The sequence below is a fragment of the Ictalurus punctatus genome, chromosome 9, assembly GCF_001660625.3.
Source record: "Ictalurus punctatus breed USDA103 chromosome 9, Coco_2.0, whole genome shotgun sequence".
Taxonomy (NCBI): domain Eukaryota; kingdom Metazoa; phylum Chordata; class Actinopteri; order Siluriformes; family Ictaluridae; genus Ictalurus; species Ictalurus punctatus.
In genome coordinates, this window is record NC_030424.2 from 20,690,422 (window position 1) to 20,715,201 (window position 24,780).

Genomic DNA, 24,780 nt, shown 5'->3' on the forward strand with positions numbered 1-24,780 from the left:
TAATTACTTCCAGGGCTGGTTTTAGCATTTACAAAGTATGTAACAACAAATTAATTACAGTGCCCATATGATTTCCCCCTCCATTCTGGTCACCTGCCAATTCCCACCCACTATCCAGCACTCCCCCCACACAACAGCTACTAACTCGGGTAGTTCCACATACATGAGCTCACGGACACCCATGATAGGCTAGTGTCGCTGTGACTGACCTGGCGAGCATAGCCAAATGTTGCTGCCTAGACTCTCGGACACAGATAGCTGGCATCAGGATTCGGGATCCCCCACAATCTCACGATGGCAGGGGAACACTTTTTCTTGTGCCATTCAACGACTGACTCGAAATATTGAAATGATTTTCTGGTCGGATATTTAATTTAATAACAAACAACGAAGAAGAAAAAAAAAAGTTAATATATTTGAAATAATTCAATAATGTTTTGCAGACCAGGAAGGTGAACAGCACAGAGATGGTTTAGAACGATGGCACCGATCCGGGCACACTAAGAGTTAAAGCAGCAGAGCAGATCAAATTTTCCTGGCACTGACGAAAGCAACAGAAATGCCACTGCACTCAATCTACATCCTGCAGACACGTGGACAACATAGAGCAAAGAAGGTGAAAGATAGGCTAGGAGAAATCTGCTGCTCAAGCTTGGGTATAGCAATCAACCTGCGGACAAATCTGATGGAAAAACAAACAAACAAACAAACAAATTATGCGCATCCTATTTGTATCTGTATTTGTATTCGTTAAGAACACATTATCTGTTTGATCTGAATAATGTATTCATTATTCAGATTTGGTTACCTCCCTATCTTGAGTGGATCATTACAACAATATTTAACTGTATCTACAGCAAAGTCAGACAGTGAACTTCCTCGTTCCTCTTTGAGTCTGTGTAGATCATACAGCCATCCATTGTTCATACCGCTTATCCTACACAGGGTTGCGGAGTGCCTGGAGCTTATCCCAGGGGACTCACGGTATGAGGCGGGGGACACCCTGGAGGGAGGTGCCAACCCATCTCAGGGCACAATCACACACACATAGACACTCTATGGACAATTTAGAAATGCCAATCAGCCTACAACACGTGTCTTTGGACGGAGGAGGAAACCAGAGTACCTGGAGGAAACCCCGAAGCACGGAGAGAACATTCAAACTCCACACACACAATGCGGCGGCAGGAATTCAACCCCCAACCCTGGAGGTGTGACGCAAACGTGCCGACCACTAAGCCACCGTGTCCTTGTGTAGATCATGAGGAGATTAATGAACACGCAGTTAGTAGGGTTTTACCTGCACAGCTTGGCTGTACGGCCCGATGTTAGCCGGCGCCCAATGAGATATACTCTGCACGTGCAGTGTATCTCTGTGCTGGAAGCAGCCTACTTCAGGAGCCACTGACCAGTCATGAAGCAGCACATCCATCTGCAAGCGCTGACCCACGGGCAGCCGAGCCTGCACACACACCCTGCAGAATGGGGGAAAAAACAGGATTAATAGATAGACAGGTTGAGTGGATGGACACACAGATACTTTATTGATTGAAAAGTAATAGTACGAAATAATCTTGTTATAGTATGCAAAAGGTAGATATCAGCAATGAGCAGACACTAATAAAGAGGAAACTGATAGGTAGCAGTGCAGGGCAGTGGTCGCTCATGTTGGACTACTGTTCAGAAGGTCGTAAGTTCAAAATCCCAGAACAACCAAGCTGCCACTGCTGGGCCCTTGAGCAAGGCCCTTACCCTCAATTGCTCAGTTGTATAAATGACATCAAATGTAAGTCGCTCTGGAGAAGGGAGTCTGCCAAATGCCATAAATGTAAATGTAAACTCCAAATTCCAGAATCAAGAGAAATCAGCTTTACCTGGCTGGAGGACAGTGGCTGAAGAAAATGCGGTACACTGCGTTCACTTTCCCAAAGTCCTCCATGTCTCTCACATACAAGTGAACCAGCACAATGTGCTTCATCTGCCAGCCCTTCTCCTGTAATTCACCTAAAAACCAACACACGTCCTAATAACTCATCATCGTTCATCTATTCACCTTCAGCAATTGTTTTATCCAGCTCAGGGCAATTCAATTTGATTTGTATAGCACTTTTATCAATGGATGTTGTTGCAAAGCAGCTTGACAGAACTCTATTAATTCAGGATATACATTTTTAAATTTTTTTTTATAAATTTCTACATTTTTCCCTAAAGAGCAAGCCAGAGACGATGGTAGCAAGGAAAAACTCCCTGAGACAACATGAGGACGAAACCTTGAGAGGAACCAGACTCCTAAGGGAAACCATCCTCACCTGGGAGACAACAAATAGTGCGATTATACATAATTCCCTTCTATATCTGTGTACTACATGGACAAAAAGGACAATTGCCTAAGCAGGGAATTCATTATAGTTCTCAAATGAAGTCTATTTTGTTGAAGTTATCAACTGTTCACTCATGGACAGTCCTATCATAGCTATCATAGTAATTGTAGTTTTAAGCCTTCGTATCAAAACGATTCATATCGATTACAATCCAAAGCCATCTTCACGGTTTTGAAGTGGTACCACCCTCAGTAATCTCACTGATCTTTGGCTGTCCAAGTGAGGACATCCTCGGCAACAGCAAGTGATTTCCAAGTGACGAGAACTCTAAAAAGGCGTGGAGCATCAGGATGGATCAGGCAGGTCCGGAGAGAAGAAGGGGTCAGGATCACTCTGGATACCAGGGAACATTGGGCGCAAGGCTGGATACACTCTAGATTGGACGCCAATCCATCACAGCGCACCATGCGCATCCACACACTAATTCGCACAGTGGGCAAATTTAGAGTCGCTCAATTCGCTTGTGCCACCATTCCGCCACAATAACTCCTTACAGGAAAATATGTTTTTCAGTTATAAATAATAATCATCGCATGTCTAAAATCTGATTTGGTGCATATAAAGCATAGGATGTGAGAAGCAGAAAAAATATTGAGATCTAAAATATTGATTTTTGTTGCACAACAGTATGGCGAGGAAGGCTGTAACTGGGTCTTGAGGCAAGGCCTAGATCCCTGTAATAATTTCATAGAGCATCTAGTTTGTTTTCCCTTTGCAGCCACTCTCTGTACTTCACAGAGTGAGCTCACACAAAGACAGTCATTAAATATTAACCTGTTTAATATTGTCTCAATACTCTGAAGGCTGTTTGGAATGTACGACGATAAACATTAAATATGCTTTTCATGTTATGCCTCTCGTCGGGAAAAAAATGTTTTCTTCTTCTTCTTTTTTTTTTTTTTTTTATTATATATGAAAGCCTGCACTTTAAAAGTTCTGCAGGCGGAAAAAAAAAAAACCCAAGCGCTCTTTGCCCGTGTGTGTGAGCATGTGTGTGTGTGTTTTGAAGCGGCGGTTTCATTCTTCCAGTTTAATTTGAAGTGTCTGTCCTCGTTTGGCGAACTCGCGATCCCTACGCAGTGATGGACAGGGTCCCTGACACACGCTGCGCTCGCACCCTCGCTTAAAAGGCATGAGTGAATAAAAAGCAGCCACTTATGGTCAGACGCACCTCTTAAAAGTGCATTTTGCTAACACAACAAGGGGAAAAATGTATGAAAGTGACTTTGGAACAAAGGACTATTTGCTGTCTGCACTGTGAAATTGTTTCTAGTCGAATTGAGCTTAAAAAAAAAAAAAAAAAAGAAGCTTAAAAACTCCAGTACATGCCCAGAAGCAGCAGCTACTCTGTCTTTTTGCCTTTCGTTTATTCTCCACTTCACCTCTGCTAAGACAAATCCCAACCCTCTCCTCCTGATGTTACTCTAACTGTGCCAGTACACATTTACTGAGAAAGGAGTGTGCTTGCTCGTGCCATGTTGATGCTAATACAGAGAGTGATTGCAAGCCGAATTTTGAAAAACCGCACTTGGCAATCTTTCATGATTTTTGGATCTGTGAGCCGGAGCTCTGTTACCTTGCAGCACAGTGAAGGCATGCTGCGCCTGGCTCTGGATATCTGTGACCTCAGAGGAATGGCCACTGATTCCAGTGATCCACTGATAACCCGCAGAACTTCTGGCTGAGCTCATGAACTGGCATGCTGAGAGAGAGAGAGAGAGAGAGAGAGAGAGAGAGAGAGAGAGAGAGAGAGAGAGAGAGAGAGAGAGAGAGAGAGAGCGAGACAGAGTGAGAGAGAGTGAGTGAGTGAGAGTGAAAGAGAGAGGGAGAGAAGAAAAAAAAAACAGGGTAAGGGATTAACCAATTCTCATGGAAATGCATATTCCTCCTTTATCTAAACAATATAAAAGCTATTGTACACTGCATGCGCTGTGTAGGAAGAAAGAATATTTAATTATCGGTGAGAGTCATGTGCCAGACCCGTATCTCTTCAACCGAGCCTGTATCTACTGCATCAGTAGTGTCTATGTGATTACCATAAACGATATAATCTCAGCTTGTACCGCTGCACTGCTGAATTCTCGAATCTGACCGGTCAGAAGGTGTTGATTATGTTTCTATAACAGCAGCTCTGACAGTAGTGCCTGCTGTGATTCAACTAACAGATTGATATTAATGTGCTCAATCTAACGCATTATTGTTTCTATAGTAACAACGCATTCCCAGGAACTTCCATGGTGGACGTGTTACATAAAACAAGACTAATACTTATATAAAAATAAGCCCCGTATAAATCACTGTTATGTTAAGGAGACGCTTATATAACATTTATGGAAGGAGTCTCCAGTGACAGTGCTTTGTAAACGTGTGTACGTGGTGTTCACCCTCACGTGAGAGTCTTTACGCGCTTCTGCTTTCGAGCTGCACTGTGTTGAGAGAGAAGAAGAAAGGACATAGAGGGAACGGCTGTTTATAGCTGCTATAATACAAGTTATAACACAAACGAACTTGTCGCAAGGATGTTCCACAACATTAAATGGAACTATAAGTAGTTTAAAGCACAATGCGTTGCATTTTAATAAAATACAATTTTGTAATTGATGACAAATCGATGTGGTGTAAGAGAAAGAAACACACAACGGGGCATGCTGTTACAGGAAAATAATAAGCAACGGTGTGAAAGCAGCCCGACACGAAGCAAGTTATAACAGCACAATGATGATCATTTTCCCATAACAGTGTGCACCATCGTGTTTTTCCCTCATACACCACATCAATATGTCAAAGATTGTGATTATTCTTTTTTTTTTTATTATAATCCTCACGTATGTCCCAGTACTAAGGATAACAAATGAAAACGTACACTTACAGCCTTAGTGGTAGTTTTTAAACCCAATAAACATTAAAACACTCGGTTATATATAATGCAAATTTCAAACTACACCTGTTAACTTCAATAATCAGAGTCTTAGGATGAGATCGATCCAATTTCTGATATTTTCTCTGAAGTGGAGAAACTGACGCACATCCATGTTTACTCTGTTTCCTAATGTGACTTTCATAGTGAGGGATTTTGCCGTTTTCGGTCCTTTTCTCGGTACAGGAAAATATGTTGAAACTTGTCCATGATAACTGTACAAATAAAGGTGCTGGCGATATATCGATATAATACCGATATTGAGATAAATTATTACTTTTCTGAGATATCGTTGGTATGATGATGTATTTTTTTCTTTAAACATTGTTTTAAAAACTTAACGTTCTTTTTATGTGTAGGAATTAAATAAAAGTATCGTTAAACTCTAAAGTTTAATGTTTGGGGTTTATATGGTTTGTTTTACAACTGTTTTGCAGACAGTTTGTTAGCTAAATTATATATCGTGATGCACATCGTGTATCGTAGAAATGTCCTCAATGTATCGTGATATGATATTGTTCTCATATCGCCCAGCCCTAATATACAATACTGATCTTGCAGCTTGAAATGAGGCTGAAAAATGCAGGAGTATTCCTATAAATTAATTAGACTAACGATCTATAAAACGTTTATCCTGGATAAATCCTGACAACAAACTAATTCAATTCAAGACGTCATCCTCTAAGGGAACCTGCAGCAAAATCCACAACCACAAAATGAAGCAATCACGACATTCCACGTACGGATTTAACCTATGATTAGCGTGATTAAGATTAGAGGCTGTATTATTCACAGAACATCTGATGATCGCGGCATATTAACGTGCAGTAAAGATCGTCTTAAACGCGTGTTAGGTGGAAACGCAAAGAAATAACCGTAATCGGACGTGATGCGCAGAAAACCAGAACCCAGCCCGTGTCTGTACCCTGAAGCACATGACACACACAACATGCACACGTCTCAGAGTGACAGCTAAGGTCACCATTTGATGCAAATTCTTCCTGTACGTCTTGGGCTTTATCAGCATAAACCGTCTCCTCAGTCATCATGTCAACGACGCTCTGGCAAGGACAGCTAGTGAGGGGCAGCGCGCTCTCTGTGGAACCCTGCAACACAGTCCAAATAGGAATAAATCAGGCAGAAAGCAGGCAAACACAGCTAACCTCGATGCCTATGTAATTAGTTTTTCAATAACCCTGCATGTGCGCTGTGTGTGCCACTCTTATTTTTTGACATGCCTAGACATAAATAACCGGAAGGTGAATGAACATGAAACTCAAATATGAAAAACATGCTTAAAAAATGAGCTTATTCATGAGTAAGAGGTGACAGCTTGCTCTTTTGATGCCTTAAATGCACTTCAGCTGTCACTCAAAAGCGTTGACTTCCACTTACTTTTAGACATCAGCATTCTTTTCTTTTAGTCTGCAAACAAGAGGAGAAAACGCTCGACTCCCCCTTCGTGTAATACCTGATGAAAGTCTACTAAATGCAGAGCAATAAATATTTCATATCTCTGTAATCCCCTGCTGTCACCTGCACTTGGCCATATGATAATTGAATTAATTGTACTCCAGCCTCTCTGAGCTGCACAGAGAAGAGCTTGACTAGCGTTAACCGAGGGCACACGCTGCCTCCACACCCCGCAGCGTCCTTCCTCCTCCTCCTCCTCCTCCTCCTCCCGGGCTGCTGTTCTTTCCTCCAGAGCGTGGTGTCAGTGTGAATCTGTCAGGCTGATGCAGAGTGTTTCCGACTCCTCTGGACCCGGCCTGCAATCTCCCAGCTCTACGCTGCAGGAGCCACCCTTGCAGGCTAGCTTTTATTTTTATTTATTTATTTCTTTAAAATCCGAATCTAGCCTACAACATGTCCCTTCTTCATCCCTACAAACCCTCAAAAACATGGACACAAACTGCTCCATGAAAAGCCAGAGGGTTGGTGTTTTGTCACCCCGTGACCTAATAACACACACACACACACACACACACACACTCCCTCTCTTTAATTATTATCCCGCTCGTACACACTTGAACATGAAATTCATACATTCACCACTCCTACATTTTGAAAAATAAATAAATAAATAAAAATCAACAACAAAATCACTAAAATCCCCAGACAGTGTTATTCCATAATGTCATTTTGAGACAATCGATCTCACCATTGAGTATCACTGCTAATCAGGTCAGCTCCCCATGGAGGGCTTTATGTGTGTAACACTACTAAACTAACTTGTTTACACCACCTATAAGGATACTACGGTCCCTGGTGCACGACATGAGACGGGATGGAAAAAATCAGGCACTAGATTACTGCTGGATTTCGTTTTGGATCATCCTTAGTGCTTGTGTTTGCTGGAAAGCTTTATAACCCATAAACTGTTACAAAGCCTTGAGTTTGTGTTAATGTACAGCCTGGGCATCATGTAAAGCACATCATAAAACACTACGTGGTACACTCTTATAGCAACATAATCAATGATGGGGTGGTGTGACGTGATACTGTTACCATCCTCCAGTTGATTATTTTCCTCAAAATTGTTTATTTAGTTTTTATTTATAAAAGAAAAACACATAATACATTTTATCCATTCACATTTTACCCTAATGTTATACGGGGGGAAAAAAAAAAAAAAAAAAAAAAAAACCCGGAAAATTATTACTATGTTTTATGTCATTTTGGAGAGAATGTATCTTGTTTGAATTGAATTTTAATATAACTATTTAATATTCCTGTTCCTAGTAAGAATGGCAAACAGATGCATTCACTTGTGGATAAACTCTCAGTACACGGGTGTTCCTTTCCACCTTTGGAATGGAAATGTACTTATTGGACATTTTCAATCAGTAGAAACAAATGAATTAGTTTATCGTTGCAAGTCTGTTATAAGATTAGTCCGAACACTGTTGGGTTTCTGTGTGTAAAGTATTGTGACTCCGTGTTTATCTGCTGGGGAGCAAGGTGACGGAAATGGGAGGGGTGTGAGTCCCTTGCTGGTCAAACAATTCACACCTCTCTACAATAACATTGGTACAGAGATAAAAACGAACAGCATAATTAAAGCTTTTTTTTTTTGGATAGTAAAACATTGTATACAACTGCCACGATAGAAATATAATGATTAAACCTAGTACAAAAGAAAATCAAACCACAAACTTTTGACCCCAAATCCACCTAATCCATCCCTGATACCTCTGTAGAGACTCTGTGGCCAGAATAACTTTTCTGTGTTCTCTCTGTCCTGTGTGTGCATCCTATTTCCTCTCTGCCTCACTTAGCTTCCTTGTAACAGCAAGCTACATGTAGCCACTGAGCTTTCACAGGCCCTGTGTCGGTGTCGTCATCTGAGCAGACGTGTGTGCTGCACAGGTCTAATTTTAGGCTGGAGTGAATATTGCCTGTGTAAAGGTTTCTGAGACATTGTACAGAAGGCATGAAAGAAATAAAACAAAACAAAACAACAACAACAATAAAAGGGTGCATGCCTTATGAGTTAGTTCTCATCAGTGCCTCAAAGTGATTCCCTCTTTTTTTATGTAGAGGGCTTTGTACAACTTCTCACACATGACGAAAAATGCCACTTTGGGATTTTTAACAGTTTACTTCCTGTTTAAAAATACGATGCAAATATGATTATTCTGATGCTTAATAAAATATTTCGATTTTAGAGAAGTTTTTTTTTTTATAGATTTTTAGACGAAAAAGTTATTTTCATCCTCGATCAAATATATGTTGCGTTAACTGAGATTTGATAACTGTTCAAACTACTCAATCTGGAAAGGCTGACACTGAACCTCTGATGAAACTGGTAAATATTCAACTACACAGAATAAAGCAGAGGTTCTCAAACATTTTGAAGCCATGGACCCCTTTAACTGTAAAATAAATAAATAAATAAATAAATAAATAAATTCCAAGGGCCCCTCAATACAGATGCTCAAATCTAACTATCAAACATTAGGCACAGTAACTGGTCTCATAAACAGAAAACACATTACTCTAATTAACATTAACTAAATAAAGATTAAAGTAAGATTATTGTTATTGATTCATAGTAACATTGACTGAAATCTAAAAAAACCTCCTGATAGGCTTCACATTCACTCACCACAAACAAAACCATTTCTACGTCATCATTGACCTCAAACTGGTAATATATTATATCAACTTTTTCTTATATATTAACATTAACTGGATATGAAATATACTACTCTACAAATATAGTTAATTAAACAAATATAAAGTAAACAAAGAAAACAAATATTTTTCTGTGAAATATATATATATATATATATATATATATATATATATATATATATATATATATATATATATATATATACACACACACACACACACACACACACACACACACACACACACACACACACACATATACATATATACTACTTTTTTGTCAACTCATCTTCATTTAAATCTTTCAAAGGTGTACTGGCACTTTAATTCAGTGCGAGAAGCTCGACAAAAAAAATACAATTTGACTCTACGCTGAAACTCCCACTTCACTGCTGCTCACTTCCGGTGTAAAATTTTAGCAGTGCAGAGCTTACTGAGCTTACATACTACAGTTTTGTCATCATTGCACACAAGAGACATCATCTTTACGCACAGCATGCAATCAATGTGTTTTTCCCGCCCTCTTTTGATTGACAGGATATAATCGGCCCTGGTGCATCTCTAGTTCAAGGTCAAGGTTTGGATTAAACTCATTTAATTCAAGTGTCCAATCAAATAGGCTAAGGACTATATTTAAAAAAAAACTCTGTTATATATAATAATGGTGAGTTATGATTTCTACTACTGTAGGAAATTTGTATCATGGACCCCACTTTGTGAACTGCTAGTGTGTGAGGACTGCTAGTGTAAGGTATCACTCACGGTAGTTTTGTCTTCTGTGTGCATCTGTGTAAAGCGCAGGTATGCGACTGGGGCAAAGGCATCGTCTGAATGCATAATCGTCTCCATTGCATCACTGCAACAACATGCACATTAGCACAACGCTGAATACACATTGATCTGTAATCTAAAGGGCTGTGTGTCAAACTCACATGACTATCCTTTTCTTGAAGAGAGGGCAGTCAATGGTCAAGGTCTCATACTCGCCACCTTCGCCACAGATATGCACTCCGTACTTCTTCGAAAGCTGGTCAAAATACAGTGTACATAATGCCACATTATCTCAAGCTATCAAGTAGCAAAATCCATCCATCCATTTTCTGTATCGCTTTTCCTACACAGGGTAGTGGGGAGACTGGAGCCTGGAGCCTATCCCAGGGGACTTGGGGCACGAGGCAGGGGACACCCTGGATGGGGTGCCAACCCATCACAGGCCACACACATTCACACACCCATTTACACAGAGAATTTGGAAATGTCAATCAGCCTACAGCAGATGTCTTTAGACTAGAGGAGGAAACCGGAGTAACCCGGAAGCATGGGGAGAACATGCAAACTCCGTGCACACAGGGCGGAGCAAGATTCGAACCCCAAACCCCTTACCTAACCAGTAAGCCACCATGCCCCCCGTAACAAAATCAATTAGGATTAAAAATACTGATAAAATTCAATTACGTTCTATTATTCTACACCACATTGTTAAAAACAGGAAGTGAGAGTGACCAATGCATGACATTCTGTGTAAAAAAAAAGGGATGATAAACATTGTTTGGGGTCGGTTGTGTAGATATCTGTGCATGACTATATGTGTGTGTGTGTGTGTGTGTGTGTGTGTGTGTACAGGCATTGACCTGATGCAGATAGGGTTCCATCTCAGCCAGTGTCTTTCCTAAATGTGTTCCAGGATCCAGACCTGCCAACACACAGATCACAGACAAAGCACAGTGATTGAAAATGACGGCAAGAAAATGTGTGTGTTGACTCTGTCTGTCTCTCACTCTCCCTGCCTCTCTCTACAACACTCTCTCATACACAAAACACACACACACACACACACACACACTACTTGGCTCCAGCTACTATTTATTTGACTTTGCAAATTGTGTACACAGATCTTTCTGGGTAAAGTTAACGGCTTTCAATCTCTCTGAGCAGAAGTGGAGCACTGCCTGGTTCCTCTGTAAGCGTAATCGGGGAGAGATCCTGTTTATTTGTATTCCCCCCCTTAAATACGGCACAGGCAAATGATTCAGGGATCACACATGTGCTCAATAAACAGCAGACAAGAGCTGCAGAGAGAGAGAGAGAGAGAGAGAGAGAGAGAGAGAGAGAGAGAGAGAGAGAAAGATCAATGCATCAATAGGCTTAAAATACTTCTGAAATGGAATGTTCTACAGTACGTTCCTCTATTGTACAGTTTAACCAGCAGCTTTTCGTCCCACATCCTTATAAACTCTGAGTGTTAACATCATGCTGAAGTGTGAAATTAGAACCACTGACTATCTGTTCTTTAACCGAACTGCTCTGTCCAGATCATGTGTTCAGCAGGCAACCATCCTGCCTGGTTCTCATCTCTCTTTTGTTGTAAACAAGTCCTCCAGACTGATAAACAAACACATATGCGCTTCACGCAACTACCTACCGCTCTGAGAAACCACAGCCCAGCTAAAGAACTGCCATCAAAACACAAACAGCTATGCAAGACATCTACACACAAACACACACAACGGTACAATGCCTTGTCCTAACAAGTTACAAAGGAGACGAAGAGTATGTACGGCACATTTCCGCCTCAGGCACATTTATTCATCTTTTAGGAACATTGTATGGAAATGTTTCCATAGGCTACACCAAACTAAAAACCCGTCCCTCCAGGACTTTCAACACAAGAATCAAGGAAACACCGCAACATTCGGAGGAGCGTGCAAATTTTTCAAAATTATGGCAGATTTTCCGCAGATTTGGGCCAAGTCGTGTCATGTGACGTCATCGCAGCGCGCATTCAGCCAAAGCCCTCTTCGATTCACGTGCGTCAAACATGAGTACCGCTAAGAAACTCATTTTGGGCCACTGTGGCTCAGGTGGTAGAGCGGGTTGTCCACTAATCATAGGGTTGGCGGTTCAATTCCCGGTCCACATGACTCCACATGCCGAAGTGTCCTTGGACAAGACACTGAACCCCAAATTGCTCCGATGGCAAGTTAGCATGGCAGCTCTGCTACCATTGGTGTGTGAGTGTGTGTGAGAATGGGTGAATGAGACACAGTGTAAAGCGCTTTGGATAAAAGCGCTATGCAAGTGCAGACTATTTAAAAAAGGTCTCAATTACCAACAAACAAGCACAAGAAACTCCATAATCTGCATTGCAAATTTTGGAGAAAAAAAAAAAAAAACACATCACAAGAAAAACAGCACACAATCCTGTATGGACTGAAAAAAAAACTCCATCAGATTTAGAAAAGTTTAGAAAAACTCAAACATCTACTATAAATGTCTTTCGATGCTGGAAATGACAAGTAAACTGAAGTGCAGAGCGGGAGATGATGACGCTTCCATGCTGTGAGGTCAGACTGCAGGCTCTGGGGGAAATACTCGCATTAGTCAGGTGCTTCCGAAGTTGAAACTTCTAACATGCTGCGATGAAATGCTGCAGAGCTGCAGGAAAACAGCAGAGCGCCAACAGGGGAAAAGGAGTAGGGTCCTCTAACGTACCCCTGAGGCACTCCGCTCGTAATTAGTATGAGAATATCTAATCTCCTCTTCCTCTCTCATCTTAACCCCGCACAAAGGTAATAAGGGGAACACCATTAAAATTCAATAACCTTTTTAATTAGACATGCCCTTTTAACAAGTTTTGATGATTGGCTTCATTTTGCTACGCGGGGAGGCTTTTTTTTTTTTTTTTAAATATGTTCATTAGGATCGTTCCCTTAAATAAAAGATGATGCGAGATTCAATGATATTCACTGCTACTAATGTGATTTAAAAGGCACTTAAATACGGGGTGAAGTAATTGACAGTAATGCAGTTGAACAGATAATACAACCACCATGATTTTCCCAAGAGGGTTCCAATTCCCAATATCCTCACCCAGTGGTCTCGAAATGCAACTCATTTTCCACTTTCTGTTGGCACAAGCTCCTGCGTGATGTTACCCAGCTAACTGTAATTCGATCAACAGCTGCAAATCACTCGATGTCCATAATGTCTAATGCTGAGTTCATGACAAAGTGAGAGCTGGGACTTTTCTGACCTCCGGTAGGAAACAATGATTTGAACAGCCAGCCAACTAGTATCATCCATTCCAAAAGTCTGACAAGTTTCTGAATGTTGTGACGCTACCCTATGATTAGTGGACAACCCGCTCTACCACCTGAGTCACAGCGGCCCACAGTACAAAGTATGAACAAGCAATAGTAGTGTTTAAAGCATTCAAGAAGTCTGTAGTAGTATTGTGAGCATTTTGGCCACAATGTTTATTAAACTGCTTAATTAACCTAGAATTTCGGTCAAATGTAGTCTGACCAAAGTTACATATCATCGATGAGCGAAACAAGTAAAAAAAATGGATTGCAGCAGAGCTGATAAACGTATAGTGAACAGGCCTACAATTCTAAACATGAACCAATCCGACTTCTGTAGCAGATCTTCTGTTGCTGCTTATCCAATCACATGCATTTATGTCAATTCGTTAGTAGAAGATAGCTCTTCAGACCAAAGACTAGCTACATGGCTAGAGACATTCGCTCAGAAAGAGAAGAGTTTTCACAGACACAATGTCTGAAGAAAAATTACGTGTCTCCCCGTGTCAAACTCAAATCGGTCCTTGGCTCATCTGGCACTAGTCATAACTGAAACTAAACATAACCAGTTCAAACTGTCTTAATGATTAAACATTAAAAGGTAACTGTTGTCATCATTCAGTCAGGTTATTAATTATCTATCCATCCATTTTCTGTACTGCTTATCCTTCACAGGGTTGCGGGGAGCCTGGAGGCTATCCCAGGGAACTCGGGGCACGAGGTGGGGGACACCCTGGACGGGGTTCCAACCCATTGCAGAGCATGATCTTTGTTGGAATCTGTAAATGCCAATCAGCCTACAGAAATGTCTTTGGACTGGGGAGGAAACCGGAGTACAGAGTACCCAGAGGAAACCCCCAAAGCACAGGGAGAACATGCAAGCTCTGCACAAACAGTTTGGAATCGAACCCCCAACTCCCGGAGGTGCAAGGTGAACGTACTAACCACTAAGCCACTGTGCACCATACCCCCCCTTATTGGTTCCACAAGGTGATCAGCTAGTTGGTTCTTATGCAGCAGTTCTCGGAATACTCTCGCTGAGATCACAAAAGCAAAACAATAAAAGCACAAAAAAAATAAAGGCTAAATTCTGATCAACTGCTGTACAATTACATTAAAGTTCAATGGACACACCATAACTGCCAATCAGACCGAGTCAGGCTAATGTGCTCGGTGATCTATTGTATACATCTCCATTCTCCTGATTTTTTCATGTGAGGTTCGCACTGCTTTGCTCTTTCTCCTCTGTACCTGTTGTTACCTGACCTGAAGCCAATTACCTCAGCCCATTATGCCACATTAAACGCAAATAAGCCCATTTTCAATTCATCTGCCAGCACCGCAGCCTCGGTGCACTTCAGACAGACAGCACTCCAGCGAAACCCAAAAGAAACGGCCTGGCTCTAAAAGGCTTTCAGCCAGGAGCCTATAAAACAGCAATTAAAGTCAGTGAACTTTCAAACTAGACTATTGAGCTGCACTGAAATGGACTCTGAAGCGTCGCTGTTTGCAGAACTCTAGCGAAAAAGGCTGCAATTTTACTTTTATGGTGCAAATTTGAGTGAAGACAATAGTAGGTTGTAGCAAATGGAATTTAGGAGAGGGGGAAAAAAAAAAAGATTTAACATTGATGGCAGCATTCAAGGTTAAACTTAACTTCACTTTCCAGAATTGTACTCTTATTTATCATCAGAATTCAAATCACTTATAATTTGGAAATTGGAAATAAATCATTAGAAATAAATCTATAAGGCAACATGGTGTATATGAAGAATATGTGAAATAACAGAAGAAAATAAACAAACCCTGCTGTCAGTGCATTCTAAAGCAAAATAAATCAATATTTCAATATCAAAGCAATAAATATCATTTTCTTATTTTCTTTGATCGCAAGCGAATACGAACAGCTATAATTAACCCCCTCACGAAACCACCCCTTCTTTCGCAAACAGTTATTTTTTTTTTTTTTTTTACTAAATCTGGTAAGAATCTGCTCCACAGCTATAGCGGCCCAAATGAAAGCCTGCGAGATTCCAGATAGCGTCAGAGCCGGGGAGTATCAGCCTCACACACGTTGTCTGGAGATCTGGCTTGCAGACTGACAGCTCACATTTAATCCCTACGTTCAGAGAGAAAAGAAAGGAAAATTGGATTCATGGTGTGTAACACTTCAGCATTTAAATGTGTGTGTTTTTTTTTTTTTAAAAAAGCATCTTGTGCATGGAGGTGAGCTTTTTCATCCTTTGAACAATGCTCTCAAAGACTACTGAAAACAATAACTCTTTATCATCAGCCCATCTCATAAAGAGAGAGGGACAGACAGAGACAGAGAAAGAGAGAGTGAGAGAGAGAGAGATAGAGAGAGAGAGAAAGAGAGAGGGGCTAGGTAAGGGGTAGAGAGCAAGCAAAGAGACACAAGATCGTGAGATTACGGTATAGCCGAAAATTTGCTCGAACTCTTATCTGAAATTCAAAGGCTCTGCACAGAATAACAGACACATAATGAATACAATTCAGACACATCAGGGATATAATCTTTTTTTTATCCAATGAATGAAATAAAGAACACGCATGCAATTATAACCTCATCTGATGCTTATCTTACTGAACTAAAAGGACTTAATCCCTGCTGGTTAAGTCTAATTCAAACTCCTACCTGAATACAGAGCAAATAGTTGCAATAAAAGCAGTGCGTTTAGAAATTAAAGCTCGTAGCTTAAAATCCAAAATCTGTCTGAATGCAGATTCTTAGCTCAGAGAGCAATGCAGCAATTTCCAAAAGATTACCGGACATGTCTAGCTAGTGACTAATCCTCCCTTCTCTTGTCCCACTGAGCTTAGAATCTTAAGCAGGACCCGAGGCTGGGTGACCCAGGTCAAGGTTAACCTGAACGACCTGAGGGCGCACTTCTCCATTTACTGTCATTTTGCTCAGCTAATGCTACTTTAATTGTTCCCATCACTGGTTTTTACTGTTGCTTGTCCCACAAATGTCAACAGCAAATTATGGTCCTGTTCTTCAGAGTAATTCGGCTTTATCCACTCACACATCAATGACAGCGTGAAAGTCCTCTCGTTGATTAGATAGCAGCTGACCTCGCTTTTAAGAAGCTCTACACTCTCAGAAAAGTACTTTTCTTTGTATCCGTGGTACCGTAAACGGAACATTGTGTAACTTTACTGTGTGGTTGTTGTTGTTTTTTTTTACCTGGGATGGTGAATGTGGTGTACTTTTAATGATCTTTTAGAATAAATCTTCCAATGATGTACCTTAGTTTCTCTTTAAATGTACACTATTTTCACATTTTCAAGTAAAAGATACACTATATGGCCAAAAGTATATCGACACCCGACCAACACACCCATATATGTATGGAATTAAATCTGTGCCAAAAATTTTGAACGTAACTTTTCAAGAAAAGGACAACACAGTGAGAAGGAAGAACACTGAAAACGGTGAATTCCGTGGCAAAAATTGAACATGGTCTTCAAATTACATTTACATTTATGGCATTTGCAGACGCTCTTATCCAGAGCGGCGTATGTTTATCTCATTTATACATCTGAGAAGGTGAGGGTTAAGAGCCTGGCTCAGGGGCCCAACAGTGGCAGCTTGGTAGTGCTGGGGCTTGAACTCTTCACCTTCTGAGCAGTCGACCAACATCTTAACCACTGAGCTCCACTAAGCTACCACTGCCCAAACCTAAGCTTCATCTGAGACCATTTGTCTACTTCAATACAGATACTTCAGCAAACTCGAATAAACGACGTTCTTTGTTAACAGTTTTCTAAGCTTCGTTTTCGCTAATCGTGGTTAATGAACGCGCTGCCAGAGTTTTCATTTACACTCTCAAACTTTTTATTTATCCTCCTCAAGTTTACGTGTGCCGTTCTGGCACAAATCTCACGTGTGGGCGGGGCTCAACAGCGATTTACCCTCATTGACTAGTGGGATTTGGATCGACAGCTCGAGTGTCCAGATGAGGAGGAGGATGACGACGACGATGCTCTGTGCCCGCTCCTGAGAGCTCATCTTGAAAAAATAGTCGTGTGAGACTACCCAAAGCTTAAATATTAATTGCGAACTAATATACTGATGTCGTAGGTAAGTCATTTAAACTACAAAGCACAAACACTATAACTATACAGAGAACCGCATCCAGAACGCGCTCCAAAATTCGCGAAACTGAAGTCTACTTCCTGGTCAGGGAGCTGTCGATCCAAATCTCACTAGCCAATGAGACTAAATCGCTGTTAAGCCCCGCCCACACGTGAGATTTGTGCCAGAATGGCGAACGCAAGCTTGCAGCTGGTGTGGAAGAACTCGGGTGGTCTGCACGTAGCCCTGACCTCAACTCCACTGAACAGTTTTTGAATGAACTGGAACGCACCCCAGGCCTCCTCTCCCAACATAAGTACCTGACCTCACTAATGATCTAGCTGGCTGAGCAAATCCCCACAGCCACACTCGAAAACCTAGTAAAAAGCCTTCCCTGTAGAGTGGAAGTTATTATAACAGCAAAGCGGGACTAAATCTGGGACGTTCAACAAGCACATAGGGGTCTGACAGACAGGTGTCCACAAACTTTTGGTCATACGGTGTACATACTAAAAGATGTACCCTTGATGGTACGGCCACAGTGACAAGGAAAACTACAGGGTGGTACCTTAATGTCTGAGAGTGTACGTACTTCAAATTTGTTTCAAATCTCAAGAGAGTACGCATTTCCTAATATTGCTAGATTACTTGATAGATTGAAATATGTTTTGTTATACACTAACAGTTTAATAAAAAAAAAAATCAAATCAATCAATCAATCCAGCACCAATTGAGATCATGACTAAATTAGGAGGCAGAAAAAAAAAAGTGAAGAGAAATCTTTCTGCTACACACGTCCAATTAACTACCAGAGACAAGGCAGCATCTGGGAATCTTCACCTTGACAAACCTAGCAATTAACTAATTACATGATGCTTTTGATGCTGCCAGTTTGTCAAGCCAATTACTGGTATTCCTGCAAGCACGGGGACTACGAGTGAAAATGTATGAAGGCCGGCTCGGGTTATCTGCATGGCTGAGAATAAAAAGCACCGATGGGGCTTCAACACGTCGACAGGTTTTCGATCACATGCCGACGCTGCGTGTGGGCAGCTGTCTCAGAAAGACACCGTATCAGGCAGACGGGGCCGGGTCCGTGTCTTCCTACGGCACACCGACGACTCTCCTTAATGCCTGTTGTGACTCGCGCATGACCTGTATCCACCAGCTGCTTTCACGGAGAAGCCCCCGGTCGACAGAGGCATTGAACATAAAGCTGGCGTGTGTCATTCCGCATCCCACCCTCACTTGTGAAATGAGAAAGGAGGATTCTTTATTTCTACCTGTGGTCTGAGTGTACTGTACTGCAGAACCCCTTTCTGTCACCTGATATCCGCACACAACACGCCCAGCCGCTTCAGCGCGCTCTGATGAAAGCTACAATTATAGCAGCAAGGCCTGATGGCCCCGCGGCACTGCCGAGACCATTCCACTCTCTCTCATTTGTAATTACAGACGCCCGGAGGGCCAGGTGACAGACTCAGCGCTGAAAACATCTCACTCGTCTACCTGTAGCCAACATGAGAACTCACACAAAGTCAGTTATGCTAGGCTTCCTTTCTAATTATGAGCTTCCAGAAATGCAAGGAATCTGCTTTCAGGAGCCTATTCTGTCAGAGGTGAGGTGAGGAGGGCATGTGTGTGGTTCGGGGATGATTTGGAAAGCTTCTCGTGTTGGGCGATTTCGACATTCCCGCAAACACACACACACACACACTCACACACACAAAGCGCCTTTGTGCTCAGGAAAACCAAAACAAGCTCATCAGCATAATTACCTCCCTTCTGCTCCTACTTTGAGTTCACGCTGGAAGGTTGAAACACGGCAAAGTGCCATCACACATATCAAAGAACAGAGTTATCCACTTTTATGGATGTAAAAAAAAAAAAAAAAAAAAAAAAAAAAAGTTAAACACCGCTCTCGAAGCAGTAAAATAAAAACAAAAAAAACAAAAGAAAAACGTATCCACCTCGGTGAAGTTGGGACGGAGGTTAGGGACAGGTGAATGGCATTCCTTAAAACTTTTAAAAGTCAATCTGTGCTGCTTTAAAAAAATTTTTTTAAATACCTAAGCTCATATCACTGAAAATAGTTTTGAATATGGTACTCTTACTCTATCTAGTCCTTTGTCACATTAATAGTGTCGTTCTAAAATGTATACCATGTAGGTCAAGCTTAAATGAAATAATGGTTTTGGGGAAAACAGATTGACAGTCGGCTTGTATGGCTCAGTTTCTGACTAAGGGAAAGTGACAACAAGCTCATAAGAGCACATAAACACTGTTGTGATCGTGATTTATAGCTACAAGTAGCTCAAAAATAAAAGAACTATTTGCAACCTAATTATCATCCATCATTTCCCCTGTCAGGCGATACACGTGATACCCTCAAACCAAGAACTAGCTGCAACAGAAACGTTTTTTTTTTTTTTTCTTCTTCTCACCAATTCTTAGTGAGCAACCTGATATGGATCTCGCCTGAAGGCAGCGCATGGAGCGAGAGAACAGGTGACAAGACACTAACCTTTCCTCAACCAGCCTGTCATTTAACGGCTTAAATGAGACATACACGATTATAATCTGGACTACACGCCCTGCGTGCTCAGAGGTATGCACCAACTCCCCTAAAAACCCCCACCAAAAAAAAAAAAAAAAAAAAAAAAAAAAAAAAAAAAAAAAAAACCACCTCAGCTTCCAAACAATAAAGAAGCGTGTAATTACTAAGGGCTTTCATTAATGTGCAAGCCCTCATCTATGATCATGCATCAACTGCCAAGAATTTCCTCCTTATCTCCTCCCATTGTGCTTCACTTCACTGCTTTCCTCGCTGACTGACACGTCAACGCTTCTGCTGAGCTCTGATTGATTATTCGAGCCGACTCGGGACCTGCGCCGCACTCCTACAGGCCTGCAGTTCTAATCTGGAACTCGTCACCCACCGTACGCCGCCACCTTGATGACGAAGGCCTGAAGGCCAGAGGAGATCATCTCACTGAGCAGATCAGCCTGCTCCCGGCGCCACAAATACGCCAGTGGCTGGAGCTGCAACCTGGAGCACCTGCATCACGAGAGAAACGGAGAAAGAAACAGAAAACAACAGGGATACAAACAGAGAGAAAAAACAAAACAAAAAACAAAGATTAATCAGTGGAGACAGGACGGCGGAGAGAGAAAAGTGAGATGTTTTCGGGGAGGAACCTACGACAAACTAAACTACTTCAAAGGCGATTAGCGCTTTTTCTTCACCCGGGCAGCGCGCCACTACCGTGCTCATGTAGCACATGCAGGGACGCCCCTTGAATGGCAGCGAGGCCTGAGTATGAGTTAAGAGTGCAATTAGAAGAACACAGCCGCCCTCATGGCGTCCTTCCTCTCAGGAATGGAGACAGGTTAGGTAACCTGAGCTCACAGCTACAGAGCCGTCTGTTTACCCTGAGGAGCTAAGCGCAGAAACAATGGCTGACTGACAGAACTATGAGCTGATACAGAGAGAGAGAGAGAGAGAGAGAGAGAGAGAGAGAGAGAGAGAGAGAGAGAGAGAGAGAGAGAGAGTGCAGTGAGAGGCCTCGCTGTGACAGCAGTTTAAGGTAAAGCTAGGAGAAATGTATGTTGACACTGATTATGATCTCTCAGCTCATCAGATTTCACATGCAGAGTCATTTGCTTAAATCACTAATGTGAGTACACATGATGCTGCCGGTTCATGAGCTGGAAAAAAAAAAAAAAAAAAGGATGAAATAAGATGCGGTTTACTTACACATTTTCCACCCGAACTCTCTGGTAGTCAGACAGAATGGCTCCTACTGATACTGCTTCAACACCCTCCTTTTCCTGAGCAACAAACACACACAGGAAAAACACTAGATAATTAATGTGGGATACATGTTAGCATTTACATCTCTGCGATTCAGAAGACACTCGTATCCAGATGGACTGACACGAGTCATCTACTTGGAAAATATTTCATGATTGAATACTGCTAGAATTTTCATAATACTGTATGAGAGCCTATGGTCTACATTCAGTCATTTTGTCCAAATGACCTTTGTGTTGACGAATGTACAAAAATGGGTCTGAAAAAAAAAACCAAGCCATTCCGTATAGTGTATATAATGTATTTCTTGTATTTTTTATTTTTTTTGGGTAATATGGATGTGTCCTGCAATAAGACAATAATTCAAAACACAATGCAAAAATCACCAGAGAATTATTTTGAAAAGTACCAAAAGCAAGCAGTAAAAGGTTTTGCAAAAAGGCAGCATACACAATCGGAGAATTTTATTATTCTTCGTCCGAGAAGTATATAGAATCTGTTATATGTAAGATAGAGTTATAACACACTGTGTGCAGGCAGTTATAAAGACAAAAGGTTGGACACACACTGCGGCAAAAAAATGGGCCAAGCCCAGAACGGCAAAATATTAAGCTTTTAACGATCTGAACAACAAATTATTGGTCAGAAAATTTGCAAGAATGAAACAAATGCGGGACGTCTTGTGCTAACGTTTCCATTTTCTGCAGTGAACTGTTTGGGGGAAAAATCTAGAAACAGGGAAATTCACTTATATAGTCTTTTTGAATGCAAAAGTAAAATCATACTAATGATGAAAAATGTTTGACGGAAAAATTCTAACTGTCTGGGTGTACAAAATTAAACGAATGTAAAAAAAATCAATTTAAACAAAATAAATTTTTTATAACTTTTTACAAGCAAAAAAAAAAAAAAAAAAAAAAAAAAAAAAAAAAAAAACCCTGCAAGTTTAACCATAAGGCTTAAACATTTAAAGAAATCAAAGGGGAAATACTTTATCTGTTTGTTGAATTATTGCAAATTTTCTGTCCAATTATGTTTTCTCATTTTAATAAAAATTTTAATACAGGTTGTATTAAATGTATTAAAATACAGACGCAAATTTGACCTTTGTTATTTTTGATAACAAAGCTGTGAAACCTTATCAACTAAATGCCTTGTTGGTGTAAACTCACTTTCTTTGCCTTAATCATTTCCTTCTAAAGGGTTCATTTAAAGGGGAAGGTGTTTTGCATTTAACAAAAAACAAACAAGCAAATAAACAAATAAATCGAAAACACGAATGATTTTTGGTCAAATTCTTCGCTTAAGAAAGCAACACGATTTAATAATACACAGTTTATAGGACATAAAGGTAAAGTGTAGTGCTACTGATAATACTCAAAGACATTCAAATACATGAAAAGTAAAATGGATACGATAAAAAAAATAAAAATATTTCAGGTTAATACGGATGACTTTCAGTTCACGTCAGACTTGGAGAACGACTCCAGTATGGTTGTCAATCACAAAAGCAGGAAGCATGACATCAAAAGCAGACAGTAGCAATAGAGGTAAAGCAATATTTACTCTCTTTCCTTTGCACAATGATACCCAGTTTTAAACCAGAGATAACAGAGCTCAATAGCAGGTCTCTTCCTCTGTCAGATAGGCAGGGGGGATGTTTATATATGGAAGGGGTAGCGGGGTTTTCCTGACTCTGTTCACGTCCCCTGTAGGGTGGGGAGACTCGGGCTACGTCCTGTCCTCTCGAAGCTGCCGTGTTCTTATCAACAGTCTCAATGAACCACTGACCCTCGCAGAAAACCGGCCTGCTGTGTTCGTCCCAGTAAACACCACCGATGTACGGAGCTGCCCGATCAGTGGCTGATCATCTTCCCGATCCGAACGCCTGTGTGCTGACCGTGACGGACAACACCAACAGCTCTGCACCATGCATTCATATACAAGCCTAGCCTCTTTGCAAGAGCGCAATTAACATTTCCACAATGATTAAATGTTTCTCTCAAGCAGGACCATAAATTCTGAGCCACCGCACACTCCGGCGGGACGATGAGATTTCCACCGAGCGCTGAGATGAGTTCATTTTCAGCTGCAAAAAGAGGACAGTTTACAGGAACACACACACACACACACACACACGCGCGCGCGCGCGCAAAAACACAAACACACACATGCACCACCCCGCAGCTTCATTAGGACATTACATGTGCTGTAATTAGAATGGGGGGCAGCCCCACGCGCGGGGATGCACAAGTTGGCAGTAAATTACCTTGTAGCCATTATCAATTTCCCAGGCTACTGGTGCTTAAGATAACCCTCCCCTCTCCCTGTGGTCCTTCCTGCAATTTTTCTCTGCCTGATAAACATGCTGATTAAAAAGAGCAACGTGTAAACCTTTGATACTTTTTTTTTTTTTTTAATGAAATCCATGCCCTGCCTGAGGCTGACGCTGCCTTCCACACAAACACGCCAGCTAATCAGATAAAGAATATATGTGTATGCTTGTGTATGTGTGTGTCAGGGACATGGAGATATTACAGCCTCAGGTCTGGCTACAAACACAGGCGAGTGAAAGCATGGCGAGATCCATCGCTCTCGCGTTTACAAACACACACACGCTCTTACAGTCTTAATAGCCATTATTTTAATGCTCAAGACAATAAAAGAGTACTGTATCGCTAACAATGACTACGTTTACATGGACAGCAATAATCTAATTACTGACCTTATTCTGAATAAGACAATACTGTGATTAAGGTGCTTGAGTAGATTTTAGAATACTCCTGTCATGTTCCCGTTTTACATGTTATAGAACATAGCTCGATTAACATCACACGTCATTACGTCCACACATCACGTCATCCGACGTCCCTCCAGAATTTCACGTATCGACATACAGGTCGTCTTCGTTATGGTACCGTATACAGTTTTGGGAGTTTTTATTTTTAATTTTACGAAAGCTTCAAGTGTGGTTAATTATTAGTCATGCTGTACGTGCAAATAGACGACTGCTTGAAGCCGTGGGCTGCGTCCAAAACCGTGTACTTACCTACTGAATATTAGTCAAAATACATGTATTTCGCCTATTATATAGCAGGTAAGTACGTGGTTTGGGACGCAGCCGTGCTCTCGTTTGCCGTCAAACGGTCGAGCGCTGCCGTGTGTGTACGTGTCCTGTCGCAAAATGTGGTGAAAACTCCCACACGACGTTAATAGTGTGATTAAGGTAATTTAAATGTCTGTAACACACGTCGATAATGCGACTAAAAGAGGAATACTCCACGTCTTAATTTGATTTGTGTTTACTTCGAGTATGACTTTAATCAGATTAAGGTAATAAAAAATTGCTG

The 24,780-nt window shown here is 41.2% G+C and overlaps 1 protein-coding gene across 2 annotated transcripts in view; it reads right to left on the reverse strand.

Moving 5' to 3' along the window:
- Positions 1-24,780, reverse strand: part of dph6 (diphthamine biosynthesis 6) — a 73,714-nt gene that overhangs the window by 30,216 nt on the left and 18,718 nt on the right. The window contains exons 4-12 of one of the 2 annotated variants that reach the window (XM_017475930.3): positions 21,374-21,447; positions 20,556-20,674; positions 11,067-11,128; positions 10,368-10,462; positions 10,198-10,291; positions 6,281-6,404; positions 3,958-4,083; positions 1,875-2,004; positions 1,301-1,475 (exon numbers count right to left, since the gene is read on the reverse strand). In XM_017475930.3, coding sequence (XP_017331419.1) covers positions 1,301-1,475; positions 1,875-2,004; positions 3,958-4,083; positions 6,281-6,404; positions 10,198-10,291; positions 10,368-10,462; positions 11,067-11,128; positions 20,556-20,674; positions 21,374-21,447 — 999 coding nt within the window. The remainder of the gene's footprint in view (positions 1-1,300; positions 1,476-1,874; positions 2,005-3,957; positions 4,084-6,280; positions 6,405-10,197; positions 10,292-10,367; positions 10,463-11,066; positions 11,129-20,555; positions 20,675-21,373; positions 21,448-24,780) is intronic. The other variant, XR_008396978.1, reaches the window with a different exon arrangement.